The sequence below is a fragment of the Rhipicephalus microplus genome, chromosome 3 (genome assembly GCF_043290135.1).
Source record: "Rhipicephalus microplus isolate Deutch F79 chromosome 3, USDA_Rmic, whole genome shotgun sequence".
Classification (NCBI taxonomy): domain Eukaryota; kingdom Metazoa; phylum Arthropoda; class Arachnida; order Ixodida; family Ixodidae; genus Rhipicephalus; species Rhipicephalus microplus.
In genome coordinates this window covers 63,381,256-63,396,641 of record NC_134702.1, presented here as the reverse complement: position 1 = coordinate 63,396,641, position 15,386 = coordinate 63,381,256, and the positions used below count along the sequence as shown (strand labels likewise).

Here is a 15,386-nt window from a genome sequence, read left to right as displayed (position 1 = left end):
ACACACACACACACACACACACACACACACACACACACACACACACACACACACACACACACACACACACACACACACACACACACACACACACACACACACACACACACACACACACACACACACACACACACACACACACACACACACACACACACACACACACACACACACACACACACACACACACACACACACACACACACACACACACACACACACACACACACACACACACACACACACACACACACACACACACACACACACAAAGAAACCGGTCAATGCTATCATGTTTGCAACTACGTAGCAGTTTGTAATAAATCTGCCAAGTATTTTTATATCTTGGAAGCTTATACAGGCGGGAACATGTCGTGACATGCAGTAGAGTTCATGCCATCAGAGACGTAGATGCTCTAGCCCACATGCTCATTGCTCAGCGGTCAAGCATATCTGTTTACCGTGTCGAAAAAACTCCTTTTGGGGAGTACTTCATCTCAGCGTACTCACATTGCACCCCGTGTAATGACTCATGAGTCCACGTTTTGCAGTTAACCAGCCGCCTTCAAAGTAGCCGCAATACACCAGCTGCATTGTACCGGACGGTATAAATATATTCTACTGGTGTCAAGAAAGCGAGAATAAATTTCAGTATTCTACGGCGAAGTAATCACAAGCATTTTGTCTTTGCGCAATCCGACAATGATGATAATGGTGGTGCTGATGATAACATCTCGGATTCTTCGTCCCAAAATCACGATACGATTAGGAGAGGCGCCACAGTGGAAGGCTTCAGAAATTTTCACAATCTGGGGTTCCGTAACGTATCCTGGCTTAGCCCAGTAGACGGGCCTTTACCATATCGCCCAAATTGAAATGCTACTGCCACGGTCTGGATCCAATAGCGACATTTGGGTAAGCAGCCGAGCCACTGTTTCACCGAGGCGGACTCTTCGTGCAATGCCATTGAAGAATATTATCATCACTGTATTCCAATTGGCTTAGAAAAGTCGAACAAAGGAGATATCAAATGTTTTATAAAAACTTGGCAGGAAGTGCTTAGCACTTATTTTAACACACAGTTGCATTTCTTTTTTATTTATTTCCTCATCCAGGAAAGCAAGCGCCATAATACCAAGTCATCTCCTCTAAAAAAAAAAAAAGAGCATCCCTTGTTCCATTGGTCTCTTTCAAATCGCTAATGAGTTTTCCATCTCTTCTGTAGCAACTACATTAGTAAACGCAGCATCACGAGATTCGTGATTCAGTATAACAGAAACGCCATAACTTTAAAAGCTGAAGCATAAATAAGCGAAACAAACAGCTATCAAAAGGCGCGAAATCGCACGAACGCTTCGAATTCGTACGAAAGCACGTTGTAACGACCACGACCGCCTAATTTTGTCAATTACCAATAACACGATTGATCGCTTTATGTCTGGAGTTCAACGTTCCAAAACCACCATACGAATATGAGAGACGCCGTAGTGGAGGGCTCCGGAACCCAATAACACGATTGCAGTCGCACGTCTCCGCTGGAAAGGTTCAGAGATTCTCCACGGGTAATCCCACTCGGGACTGCCGCATCATTAATCAAAAGAAGTGGCAATGCCGTGAAGCACAGCAAGTACCCTTTCGGAGCACAACGGAAGCTATTGCGTCGCAGCTGAATCGCACCGAGGCCGCCAGGAATAAACAAACCACCATTATGCGCGCAGAACAAATGCGTTTGTGCAACGCGAGTTTGGCACGGCTGCACACGCGACCATGTGAGCGTACTTGCAACAGCCGAGCCCGTCGTATATCGCCCCTGATCACGCAAGGTCAACGTACAGTCGGCACCAAACATTTAGAGGCTACCAAGTCTACGATAACTTTGAATATTTCAGCCATTTGGGACTGCATTCGGTCAGATCGCACTGTACACGTGTTCAGCGCGTTTTATGACTGGCCGAAAATCCAAACTAAAGGCTGTCCACAGAAAAAGAGGGAATGTTCAGTCTTGCCGTGCGTCTTCTAGTGTTTGAAAATTTATTTCTAGAAAAGAACAGCCCCTTCATGGCTTAAAAGATTATATGCCAGGAAGATCAATTATCAATTGAGACACTTTCTGGATTAAACTCTGCCTGCGAGTACTTAGCACGAAGACTTTGAAGACGCACTTCTCGTAGAAATGCCTTAGTACGTTAACTGTTGCGGTGTGTTTTGCTTGTTGTAACTGACCCGCACTGTGTAGATGACTTCAATTTTCGTCATACACATCTGGAGTCGCTAGGCTGGCGTGCCGACCAGCAAACTTATACGGTATTCCTAAGAAAGCTTGTATCTATCTCTCTATTTTTCTCTCCCTCTCTTGTAACTCCTCTAGTGACACCACATGCCATTGACGAGGGAAACAATGATTTAACTTTGGTTAAGAACAGCATCCGAGTATCTTTCTCTGTTCAATAATAGAGTTTTATTTACAACGAAGAAAGAGCATCTCACCAGGCGAGGATACAAATCTTGGCGCTATGCTAAGGCATACGCTCTAGAAAAGTTGGACCACACATAGCGAACTGCTCCTGTGGAACATATTCATTCAGGAATAATATGAAAGATATAAATTTTTACACCGAAAGCTGTACATGGCTAGGAGAAACGGAAGACCGTCCGGCATCGGTGTCACGAGCCGTCTCCAATGGCTGTGTTATCAGTTAGGTCGTTCACAGCGTCATGCACAAGAACGTTCGCCATTGGCTGCGGTGTGAGTGACGACGCACATCCCGTCGTAGCCGTGGCCAACGTAACGTTGGCCGTGAAGCTGAGCACGCGCGCATAGAGTTCTCCTTAAACGTTTGACGTGGGTATGCCACAGACAACTTTAGAAGAGTGCCGACAGTGCTAACGTCAAAGAGCTCGCATTCTCCGGGCCGATGGTACACTTCTAGTACACTCTACCGATAGCGCAGTCCTGGCACAAAAACAGGCGCCAGAGGCCGAGTACTGACAGAAACTGCGTATCTATGATCCTGCAGCCTTCCAAGCTGTGCTAAATCGCAAGCGGGAACGCAAGCGCCGGTGGCAGGTGGATCCTGCAAACCACGCCTCCAAGTTAGCTCGCGATGTCAAACGCTTTCAACAACGCGGCGTCGCGACGTCAGTGCGATGATTGCGAGAACGCGTTCACCGCGACGAACGCCTGCTTTCGGCTGGAGTTTCTACATCGGCACAGTGGCTTAGGCTGCGACGTCTGTGACCGTCGTTCGAGAACCACCACTTCGATTAACGCATTGCGAAACGCATTTAACCGCTCATGGCGCTCCTTCATGGCCATGGTCATGCGAGGCACAGTGCCCGGCATGTGAAATAAATACTGCGTTAAACCAGAGGAGGCGCTGGTTAAACCCAAGTGAAACGTGGGTCTAAGCTCATTAAGAATCACGCACTTGTAATCAATTATTGTGAAAGGCTTCAGTGCCACGTCGGGTTTAACCCACTGCTAAACACCGGGGTCGCACGTTTCAGTTTTCGCTAGTTAAACATTTGTACGAAGTTCAAGGGCAGTGATCTTCTTGTAACTTGTGTAATACGAAACCATAACTTGCGTACCGGGTGACTTCGTTATTTCACGCTGCAAAGCATTGCTACTGTCACTATACCATGCTTCGGCTGAAGCCCCGCCGCGGTGGTCTAGTGGCTAAGGTACTCGGCTGCTGACCCGCGCGTCGCGGGCTCGAATCCCGGCTGCGGCGGCTTCATTTCCTATGGAGGCGGAAATGTTGTAGGCCCATGTGCTCAGATTTGGGTGCACGTTAAAGAACCCCAGGTGGTCGAAATTTTCGGAGCCCTGCACTACGGCGTCTCTCATAATCATATGGTGGTTTTGGGACGTTAAACCCCACATATCAATCAATCAATGCTTCGGCTGACGTCTTTGATGCGGTATTTTGAATAATCGTTGCATTCTGCAGAAGCTAACAAAACGAAGCTTTGAACATTTGAAATCTCACGACAGCAGCACGACAGCAGCTATACGTGCACGTGGTCAAACGCTGATTGCAAAGGTTGCGAAAACTGCGTAGGTCGCGTACACGCGAAGTTAAACTGAACACTCACTTGAACACTGGAATGGTTGCCAAATCACAGGTGGCATTGTTGAAGATAGCTAGCCTTTCGTTTTAACCCAAACAACGAGTACTTTAACCCAAAACAACAAGCGAGGGTCACTAGGATCGATACCCCACACATCCACCAATTGCAAGGCAATGTTCAGGCGCTAGCCTCTCCTATTATTTACCGAGTCGGAGCCCAAAAACCCCAGCCAGAATGATGATAATGAGTGCGTGCAGCTGGGAAGATGATGCACACGATTATTGATCCCACTAGGTTTTTTTTTCTTATTTTCGCCCATATCTTAACCTTACAGATCCCGCATTGAACGTGGCATATACAAGACTTTCACACAATTCATCGCGCAACATTCCCGTGCTATTCGGATCAGTTCATACTGTAAGTTCTCATTACTTCACAGTTTGAGTAAGTGCCTCGTTAGGCAATGATCTGATTTATTACTATTGTCTGCAAGTGTTATGTGCGCAGTAAGAACAGCTGTTCTAGAGCTATCACGGTGAGGTACGGGTGGATATCTATTTCATGGCGTTTAGCTGCGGCTACAATGTCGACTACAGCGCATGCAGCTGATTTCGGTGAACATAATAGTTTGCTAACACTATTTTATTCTTCCTGCAACGCGAAAGTCATTCAGGGCGACCAATAATCAGCCTTCTATGGAGTCATCAGAATCCAAGCCACGCTTGCTAATTTCTAAAGGTCATCGCGCCACCTCACCCACTGACATATCAGTTTTTGGCATTCGTGGTGTTGTGTGATGGATCACCATTTGTTTAAGTTATGCACTGCGCAACATTCCCAACTCAACTTGACAATTAACTAGACCAATTACTGCGTAATCACCAACGAACCTTCCTTCCCGTCCACGTTATGCCTGTCACTTCACCTACAAAGAATATGACAGTTGTTGAACATGCATTCTCCCTCTTGATGTGCGTCGCGCAAAGCTATTTTAAGGCGCTAGTCTCACGAACAATCAGCATTAGTCTGCACTGTTTCAATAAGTGACTGCTGAGATTGACGAGATTGGCGTTCAAGTTATCTGCATCATCACAGTGTTTTATTGAAGACACATCTACTTACAATCACTATAGTGGTTGCCCTGAGATATTCATGAGATAAGGTACGTTATCTGTTGCACACATGAAAGATCACAAAAAAAAAATGAATTCGGCCTCAAGAAGGCAATACCTCTTCGAGGTAGGCCTTTTTGATGTAGCCCTGCAACACTTTTCCTAGTAATTATTCAATGGCTTCATTTAAAAAGCTAACTGTTTAAAGAATCAACCACTGCAAGTGGTTTTTAGAATCCATGAACTACGCGCGGGGTGAAAAGTATTCGTCACAGCCTTCTAGGGCTCTCCCTTTTTTTTGTTCTAGCGAGCGTACCGAAAGCTACGCTAGGACAATGGCTGACAAGAGGGAGATGCATCCCTTCGTCAGCACGCGCCACGGCGTTGAACACATTTCTTCTTTGTTTTGTTTTAGGGGCGAAGCTCCTTAAAGCGGCGCCTGTTCGTCCCTCGTAGTCGTAGACGTTGTGTGTAACAAGTGTTACATTTGGACCTGCAAGGTGGTGCCGGTGGGAGATTTCTCCTGTGCTTTGTTGAACAATAAAAAGTTCGCGGCGTGCGCGTTAACTAAAAGCCGAGTGCTCCTGCCTCTCATTCCCCATTAGCAGCCATCGGCATATACATTGAGCACTATCTGACAAGAAAGGGTTGCTACGTTATTTTCGCTGGGTGTAATCTCCTTCGTTTTAGAAAGGTTTAGCGAGCGTTGAGCCGCAGTGCCATGAATACAATGAACTAGTATCTGGGTGATTCCACGAGAGATCGACACGGGTCCAAAAGTTGATATTTTAGATTTCATTGAGTATTTTATATTTCGTGCACCTCTCACCAGGTAGCCCGAAAGTCAACCCCATTTTATGATTAACGGCATAACTTACGAGAAAAAAAATATCAAAATTCACCAACACGGAAACACGAATTTCGTCACCTGTCATTTTCGAAAATTGCAGATGCTATAAAGAGACAAATATTTTTGTTTCAAAGAAGATATTTTTTGCCTGAAATGCATGTCTAATTAAGAATGAATTCATACGGTTTCTAGTTGGTAGACCTGAAGAAAATAGCTTTCAAAGATGTCTAATTGTGCGACAGTTTAAAATAAGTTACATATTTCCCATTTTTTTCTCCGAAAGTAATGCAAGCAGCGTTTTCAAACTTGACACGTTGTAAGGATATAGTGTGTTCATTAGGGACATAAATTATTGCTGCCGTAGGGCAAATTTAAACTTTTATATATTGCCTCAAAGGTCTCATATTGGCAAAAGTGTACTCCACTGAAATTTGAAAAATAAAAAAACGCCAACTTCGATTTTTCTTAAAATCTCGTAATTAGACAACCGAAGGCCGTCATACAGTAATATAGAAAAACATGTTGCATTATTTTGTTTTTAGCGACAATATTCGTGGTACAAATCAGAGCTTTTCGAGAATGCGCTGATAAGTTGAGAAATCTAGAAATTGGAACGGAAAAGCGGCAATAACCTTCAAACGCGAGTAAACGTGACCACATTTGGTGAAGAAAGGCTGTTTTAGCAGATAGGAGTAACTATTTTGAACACGGTATTCTACAGTATCTGAATTCACTCTTATACGTGGAGCACTGAAACTTCTAATATGTGGTGCCTCTCCATTACTGACACACAGATGGAGCTGCTGTGACGGCCATGTGTTTGCAACACGTTGGGTAAGAGAATTCAATGTTGAATGAGGTCATAAACGATTCATAACAAATTTTTATCATTCGGGACACGAAGACTGCCACATTAGACTGAAGAACACGCTTTAGAGCAAGTTGTCATCCGTCGTCTGTTCTACAGATGAATTGCTGTGCGCCGCATCTCGGAGGCAATGCTTTAGATCATATGGTTCAACGTAGAGACAAAGATTACGCTCCCCGTAATTTTATCGACAAAAACATTGTGAAATTCATTATAACCTACTATACTTCAGTTTTGCATTCGCACTGTGGATACTTGTGCGCAAGTATCCACAGTGCACAGGACAAGAACAGAAAGAAAGGTGACCAGCTGACACGGTGTCATCAAAAATTGCTTATTCGTCGCCCGCCGTCATTTATTTACTTACTTAAGAATCGATAATGAGTAGTGGTCATGAATACTAACGTTACCACTCTTTCGTTAATTCAATCCTAATCGCGTACGTTTGTAAGTGAGGTCTCTCCAGAGAATCAGTTTATAAATACTTAAGCTGGCTGTCTACCTATTAAAAAGGGAACCAAAGCAGGATTTTTTCTTTCCTTCAGCCACAAATTATTAGCTTCCTTCAACAAGAAAACCATTCAGATTCTTAGTGTCCAGGTACCACAAATATCGACGTTTTCTTTGTTAATAGAACTGTCATCCCACGTTGTCCTTATCAAGGATGATCTCCGAAACTCTGTTACGAATGCAGCAGTCATTATCGCTACTTCAGTTTGCGTCAAGGCTGTTTACTTTTACCATTACAAACAGGGTTAACCTTTGCGAATATTTTACTAACACACATGAAATTTGCACGCAAGCGAGTGCACCATCAACTTTGATTTGGTTCAGTCCGTCCATTAAGCACAACTGAAATTCAACGCAAGGAGAAGGGGTAAACCACTGTGGGAACTGTTTCCGCACCCCTCTTTTCTGGGAATACTGGAATGCCGTGTCTGAACGATACACACAGGATCATAAATGCTTGATCTGATTAGCATATATTCATGATAAGCGACAATTAGTGTGCAAACACGGACGCAAGATAGAAGGTAGAACAAGAAGTTGTCCTCGCTTCTTTTTTGTGCCTGTGTTTGCAAGCCGAGAAAGCTTTATGATAATGTGTTCAGAAAAATGAAGAACTGGAGGATAAGACGACATGGAGGTTAGCCAGCTTTCGTACCAGCTGGCTACCCTGCCTGGCAAAGAAGGGTCAAAGTGTCACGCCAATTTGATCTCAGCATCTTGTCAATTAGTTGCATGGTCTACAGCCACATTCAAGCTTCTTCTTGCCATGCTGGTTTCCCCAAGTATGCAATCCTGGAGAAAATCATGCTATGCATATGTCGTAGAAAAGTGCAACAAAAGCTTTGCAGCCATCTCGTCAAGGGAAAACATAGGTCGACTCCGCCGCAGTGTAAACGTAGCGTCATGCGGTGGAGCATATAAAAATCGGAAAAGCTGTTGTCGCGGGGTATGTCGAAGCGTTAAAAAAAAAACGCGCCCCCCCCCCACGCCCCCCACCAACCCAGCATCAGTTTCGCGGACATTCTGGGGTGCAGAAAGACTTTTATACCTGTCATGCTCAGCATAGAAGCGCATAGGATCTTCCCATTACTTCAGCACGGCTATGCAACACAGGGCTGAGTGCGTTATCGAAGTGTATGCGCTGTGAGCTACGTTGGTGGTAATGGCCTTTCCCGAGTGCCACCTGTATCATACTGAGCATAAACTGTTAACACATAAGCTTCGCCATAATAAGTGCCGGGCCGCAAGGGCGAAGTGACACTTAATTCACGTGAGGACACTGGTTGACATATTTATATATATACTAACCATGCATCGTGATCGAAGACAACTACAGAATAGAAAAGAGCGCTAAAAACGATGGTGTTTGTGAATTGAAGGAATTCGCGGAAATTAGGGGCCCTGGGACCTGCGCATTCACAAAGTTTGTTCGTTCATAACTACACTGTACTTAAAACTCGCTGAAGTTCCTCCTTAAAAAAGTCTATAGCGTAAGCTGATTGTGTGTGTGTGTGTGTGTGTGTGTGTGTGTGTGTGTGTGTGTGTGTGTGTGTGTGTGTATGTGTGTGTGTGTGTGTGTGTGTGTGTGTGTGTGTGTGTGTGTGTGTGTGTGTGTGTGTGTGTGTGTGTGTGTGTGTGTGTGTGTGTGTGTGTGTGTGTGTGTGTGTGTGTGTGTGTGTGTGTGTGTGTGTGTGTGTGTGTGTGTGTGTGTGTGTGTGTGTGTGTGTGTGTGTGTGTGTGTGTGTGTGTGTGTGTGTGTGTGTGTGTGTGTGTGTGTGTGTGTGTGTGTGTGTGTGTGTGTGTGTGTGTGTGTGTGTGTGTGTGTGTGTGTGTGTGTGTGTGTGTGTGTGTGTGTGTGTGTGTGTGTGTGTGTGTGTGTGTGTGTGTGTGTGTGTGTGTGTGTGTGTGTGTGTGTGTGTGTGTGTGTGTGTGAACATGAGGCCAGGCTAAAAAAATACATAGAATCAGGATATTTCTTTTTGAGAAAGACCAGCCAAGCCAAATGTTCGGCCACTGGAAGCCGAAACATTTTCAAGACGAAAGTGGACAGAGATACTTTGGCGCTCCCGCCGTTATAAACAGACTGAGCAGACACATGCCCCGCAAAGCTCCTGGGAGGAAGGTAGGAAAATACAGGGCGTTGCAAGTGAACGAAGGAAGTTGCAGTAGCCGCGTGAGCGGAATTGAAGTCGGATATCCGTAGCGATCCCGACAAAAAGGTGGAAAAGTCCATTGAGCGCTTTCACGGCTGAAAAGCGCGGCGTTCAGACTTAAATGCGTGAATGTGCCACGCCGCGAGCCTCGAATAAAAACAAATGCACAGCGCACCGCCAGAACACAGAAAGGTGACCAGTTTAATGTGTGCTATAGGTCGCACGTAGGAGAAAGACTTGAATGCCTCACCAAACACTACGTCTGGCATCAGCGTCAACACTAACGGTGAAGAAAAAGAATCATGTCATGGCTGTACAGGCAGGCGAGGGTGCCGCCGGAGCCTTGGGACTTCAGGTCAACACAGACGGATTTTCCCTCCCTCTCCCTTCCCGTCAACGTACTGACAACCAAAATAAATGCAATTTCTCTCTTTCACGCTATAAGGTTATAGATTGATGGCATACCTGAATTCATCCTGATGTCAGATAACTCGACGTCAGATTATAAAGTCTCCTCAAGACATCATCGCCCGGTCAAAGATGAACAGACCTCGGACGCACCACGAAACCACGTGAGCTGCACAAGGCTGGCGATGTTTGCAATCGCTGAGACGGGGCAAGAGATCTTTCTAGCATGTGAAGGCGCGGAAGAGGGGGGGGGGGGGGTTCATTCGCGTGGGTTTATTGTCGAGTAGCATGTCCAAATCGAATTACTCGCAATCAATGCGTCTCTCATCCCAGGTGCCCTTTAAGCCGTTCCTCGCTGCGATCTATTATCTGACCTCAGGTACTTTTGCCCTTTGGTCAATGGCTCATTTGTCCCAGCACCGCCAGTAGCTAGCTCTCGGTGACTGGCAAATAGGAGCGACGCATGATATGAAAACAACGGCATGAAATGGGACGTAGCACATCAAGCACCACGGTGAAGTAGCTCGAAGGTTTGATTTTAATACTGCCCTCACCGTTCGCTTTCAGTCCGAACACGGCACACGAAGATTTATGATTGAAGGAAATTGTATTGAAGGGTCCCTCATAGTGTTCTTGAAATTACATAACTGGTTATCGTACGTTCTAAGTAGTTATACTTCGTCATGTAGTGAGGCTGTAACTATAGACTACGTCGTTCGCACTATAATTCAATTTAACCCCCTTGCGAGAATGAAGCCGCGGGAGGTTAAACACAACCTTTCCCCCAAGCCATACTCTTTATCCCCAACTTCGTCCAACGCTCGGGCGAAGCACAGCTAAAGTTAGTTACAACTACAGTTCACCCTCGGCCTTCCGCTTTCCTTGGCCGGCATCTTGTAGATAGCAAAGGAGGGAGCTTCCTTTCTATTCCTTCCTTTCTTCACGTTTACGTGGTTAAGCTCAGCTTTAGGAGGGAGCTTCCTTTCTATTACGCCAATGTATGATGCTCACTTCGCACCACCTCTTCTTATATGAATAGCTCCACCCCCGCACTGCCTCTCTCCGTGCGCTATAGCATGTACGAACGTGAGCAATGGATGCCCGCGAGGCAGGGGGACATCAGAGGTGGCGCGGTCAGTAAGCTCTTGTGCGGCCTCGCGCGCGTCCTTGTTAGAGTTCGATATAGAGCCCTCATTCGATCCAAGGTGAGCGAGAAAGCATCTAAGCCTTCTATTTCTTTTTTTTTTCTTTAACTGCTTCAACTAATGATACATGTCGCGTCAAGTCAACTAACTGTGCGGTACTATAGGGGACTGTAGCAGTACTTGGGGAGTTGTTTCCTCCGTTCATTTAGAATCGTTTGTTCTTACTTACTCCTGTACGCGACTGCCTCAAATCTTCCAAGTTTTGTTTTATTTCTTTCTTTTTGCGTGTGTTGTGCCGTGCGAGTGTCCGTTGGTCACTCGAGGGGGCCGTCTTCCTTGTTTACGGGCAGCAGCGATCGGCGAGCCTCTCAGACCTGCGGGCGCCGGGTCAGCACAAAGGCGGCGGCCCGCTTTAATGCACCTTGCCAGTTCGGGTGCAGGAAGAGAGAAACATGTCCCTTTGTGCAACCGTGGCCTGTGGGACGTTCGACTCTGTTTCCCCGAATGGCTAAGCGACGGACCTCTACCACTGACTTCGTGGAACAATTTGTGCACGTGCGTGTGTGTGTGTGTGTGTGTGTGTGTGGTGCGTGCGCGTTTGTGTCAGCGTGCGCGTATGTGTGCTCGGATCTGTGGTCGACAGAGGAGAGCGAGAAAGCGCGGGAAGAGCCAGAGACGCAGCGAGAACGGCGAGCGAACAAGAGTCTGCGAATTGCGAGCGACTTGAGCGGTTGTGCGTTGTGCGATGTGCGGAATTGAACGGTTGCGCGAGTAATAATTGTAACCTAGTTTTTTTAATTAAATACAGCCTTCTTTTGTTTACATTTTCTTAACAGTGCGTGAGTCGTGTGTTGTGTCTTCTATCAATTTTCACCTTTTTACGGCCATTCCGGCGACACCCTAAATTTTACCAAAAGCGGAATAGAGGACGCTAACATTCATCAGAAGTGGGATTTGACCGATTTTAGAAAACGTTCGGAACGAGTTTGAAAAACCTTAGCGAGGAGTGCGATTGCGTCAGTGCGAGAACAAAGCAATGGTGGACTTCCAGTGAGCGTGCACTTCCAGAGAGCTAACATCAGCCATGCTGGACGGATCATCGCCGGGGGAGAGTGGTCACCATGATGACGACGACTGTGCTGGGCTCACCAAGCGGGAACTTTTCGACGCTTTGCGCGAGAAAGACCGCTTGTTGGCGGACCTGCTGCGGCGGCTGCCTCAGCCGGAATCGTCGGGGGCTCCACACCAGGCGGCCATCAACACGTTTCAGGTGATGCCCGATTTGAGCAGAAATATTGCAGACTTTTCCGGTGATGGTTGCGCGTCAGCATCCCGGGAATGGATGGAAGGTTTGCGCCAGACGGCTACGCTTCACCGGTGGCCAACGCCATTCCTGCTCGAAACTGCCAAGTGTCACCTGGTCGGCGCCGCAAAAGATTGGTACCGTTCGAGAGCTGCCGAAATTTCATCGTGGGACGATTTCGAGCGGATGTTCGGGCGGACTTTCTACAGCCAGACTCGGGCGGCGGAGCGATGGAGGCGTATGCAAGAGCAAATGCAGCAGCGAAATGAGAACACGGCTGCGTACTTCCACGAGAAGGTGCGCCTTTGCAGAGAGGCGCACTTAGATTTCTGTGATACGAGGGAGCAGGTGCTGATCGGTCTCCGATCGCGGGAGTTATGCACGATGCTTCTTGGAAGGTCGCACGAAGACGCGGATGACCTGTTGCACGACATTCAGGAATTTGAGAGGATCGACCGTGAGCGACGAGAACGCTTCGGGACAGCGGCTGAGCGAAGAGCGACAAGCGATGCACCTCGTATACAACCTGCACCCAAGGCACCGCTGCAGGGTGCGTCCGGGTACGACAGGCGGGACCAGCGACCACCTATCACAAATCAGAACGGTGAGCGAAAATGTTATAATTGTCTTAAATTCGGACACATTTCGCGGGATTGCCCAGAAGAAAGACGAATAGAAAAATGTCTAAAATGTGGGAAGACTGGGCATACCCAAAAACACTGCCAAGCAAAAGGCCCCAGAAATGAGACCAACGCTGTCTCTGGAGAGAAAATTGACCCTGGCGTGCTTTTGAAGCACGTTAAATGGAATGGCAATGTGACTTTGATTGGCATGATAGACACAGGCAGTTCCGGTTGCTTACTACGCGAATCAGCGGCGGTGCGGTGTGGAGCGGAAGTGCTGGAAGATGCGACAGCTCTGTATGGTTTCGGCAGCCAGGGAGTTCCAGCTGCTCGTGCGATTGGCAGGTGCCGGGCCGACTTGCTGATAGATGGCGTCGTTGGCAAGAATATACAGATACTTGTTGTACCTGACGAGGCCCAGTCGGTCGAATTGCTTGTCGGTCGCACGTTTACCGAACTGCCATATGTGACCTACGCTGGGCTGGGCGGCAGCTTGCAATTCTGGCATAGAGACGAGTGCCCATTCTCACATCTCGAACCCTTCGTTTCATGTCCGAAATTACGTTTGAAAACTGCTGAAGAGACCCCACTGCAGGCCAATGTTATAAATTGGGTGAGACTGTCATCGCAGTCTAACGTCACTGGTGCAGTGCTATTCAACAACTGTGGGTGCGAAATTCTTGTTGACATGGAGGACGGAGAGGTTACTGTGCCGGTGTTTACGAGCGGAAATGATGACGTGGTTCTACGTAAAGGACAAAGACTTGGCCACGCGACAGAGGTGGACATCCCGGGTTGCGAGATGAAGGAAATAAATGAGTGCAGAGAGGAGTGCAGGTCGGCGAATCCAGAGCAAATTCGTGTTACGGAGGCGCGACGGCCGATTTGGTGCGAGGAAATTAAAATTGACCCCTCCGTAACAGAGGAGCAGCGTCGTGAGCTCGCGTGCCTCCTAAATGAGTACCGGGATTGTTTCGCCGCCAATCTCAGCGAACATGGCTGCACACCTGCCCTTTCGATGGGCATACAGGAGATACCTGGTAGCGCTCCCGTGGCTGTTCGGCCCTACGGCACGAATGCAGCAAAGCGAGAGGCTATACATGACATCGTCGGAGAGCGGAAAAGAGAGGGAATCGGAACTGAGACACATTCCGAGCATGCGAGCTCAGTCATTACTACATCGATGGTCGATACAAAGCAGCGAGATTGGGACGAAAAGCTCAGTGAGGCAGAGTGCAGCTTGAACAACGCTGTAAACAAGACGACCGGGAAGACTCCCTTCGAGATGTTACCTGGTTATCGACCGGAATTTCACAGCGTGGCACTAAAGCGCTTGGTTGAATCTAAAGCGTCAGAGTGGAAGGAGCCCGGCGGGCTGCGCGAACGTGCACGGCAGCGCCTCGTGAGCGAGCAGAAGAAGATGAAGGTCGCTTACGACAAGCGCCATTTCCCGGCTAAAATGTACGGTGTCGGAGACGTGGTCTTCATGACGAGGGCTCCAGAACAGACGGGAAAGCCTGCCAAAGCCCAGCCAAAATATAGGGGCCCCCTTGTAATCACGGCAGTGTTGCCAGCTGACACGTATCGAGTTGCCGACCTTGACGAAACAAGGGCGAGCCGCTTCGCGACCACTGCGCACGTGTCGCAGTTGAAGTGCTGGACAACGACCAATCCGCATTCACACCTTGATGACGACGGAGAGTCTACGGAGGAGTCGGACGCCCCCGAATGTGAGGTGCAGCGACTGAGACGTTCGGCCCGTAGCTGCGCCAAGACCCATCCCTATGCGAGTGCGCCATAGTTGCGTTGGCGTCTGTTGAGAACTTCAGTGCGTGCCGGGATTTACCGAGTGAACTGTGCGTACTGAAACAGTTGTTTTTTTTTCTTGTCTTCTTCGACGAAGGAAACAATTCTGTTTGTGTATTGGCGTGTGGGTTTGTTTATGATTTTTTTTTTCCATTAACGAGGACGTTAATGACTGTCAGGACGACCGAGTGTACGCGACTGCCTCAAATCTTCCAAGTTTTGTTTTATTTCTTTCTTTTTGCGTGTGTTGTGCCGTGCGAGTGTCCGTTGGTCACTCGAGGGGGCCGTCTTCCTTGTTTACGGGCAGCAGCGATCGGCGAGCCTCTCAGACCTGCGGGCGCCGGGTCAGCACAAAGGCGGCGGCCCGCTTTAATGCACCTTGCCAGTTCGGGTGCAGGAAGAGAGAAACATGTCCCTTTGTGCAACCGTGGCCTGTGGGACGTTCGACTCTGTTTCCCCGAATGGCTAAGCGACGGACCTCTACCACTGACTTCGTGGAACAATTTGTGCACGTGCGTGTGTGTGTGTGTGTGT

The 15,386-nt window shown here is 47.7% G+C and overlaps 2 protein-coding genes across 2 annotated transcripts in view; one reads left to right on the top strand and one right to left on the bottom strand.

Moving 5' to 3' along the window:
• Positions 1-15,386, bottom strand: part of LOC119161190 (uncharacterized) — a 197,991-nt gene that overhangs the window by 139,730 nt on the left and 42,875 nt on the right. The gene's annotated exons all lie outside the window — the stretch shown is intronic.
• Positions 11,401-14,847, top strand: LOC142802821 (uncharacterized). Its single transcript, XM_075887870.1, has one exon. It carries the CDS (start codon positions 12,205-12,207, stop codon positions 14,845-14,847), a length of 2,643 nt encoding a protein of 880 aa, XP_075743985.1. The 5' UTR covers positions 11,401-12,204.

Excerpts from the sequence above, each read along its gene's own strand:
- LOC142802821 (XM_075887870.1), top strand. The coding sequence starts at position 12,205 with ATGCTGGACGGATCATCGCCGGGGGAGAGTGGTCACCATGATGACGAC.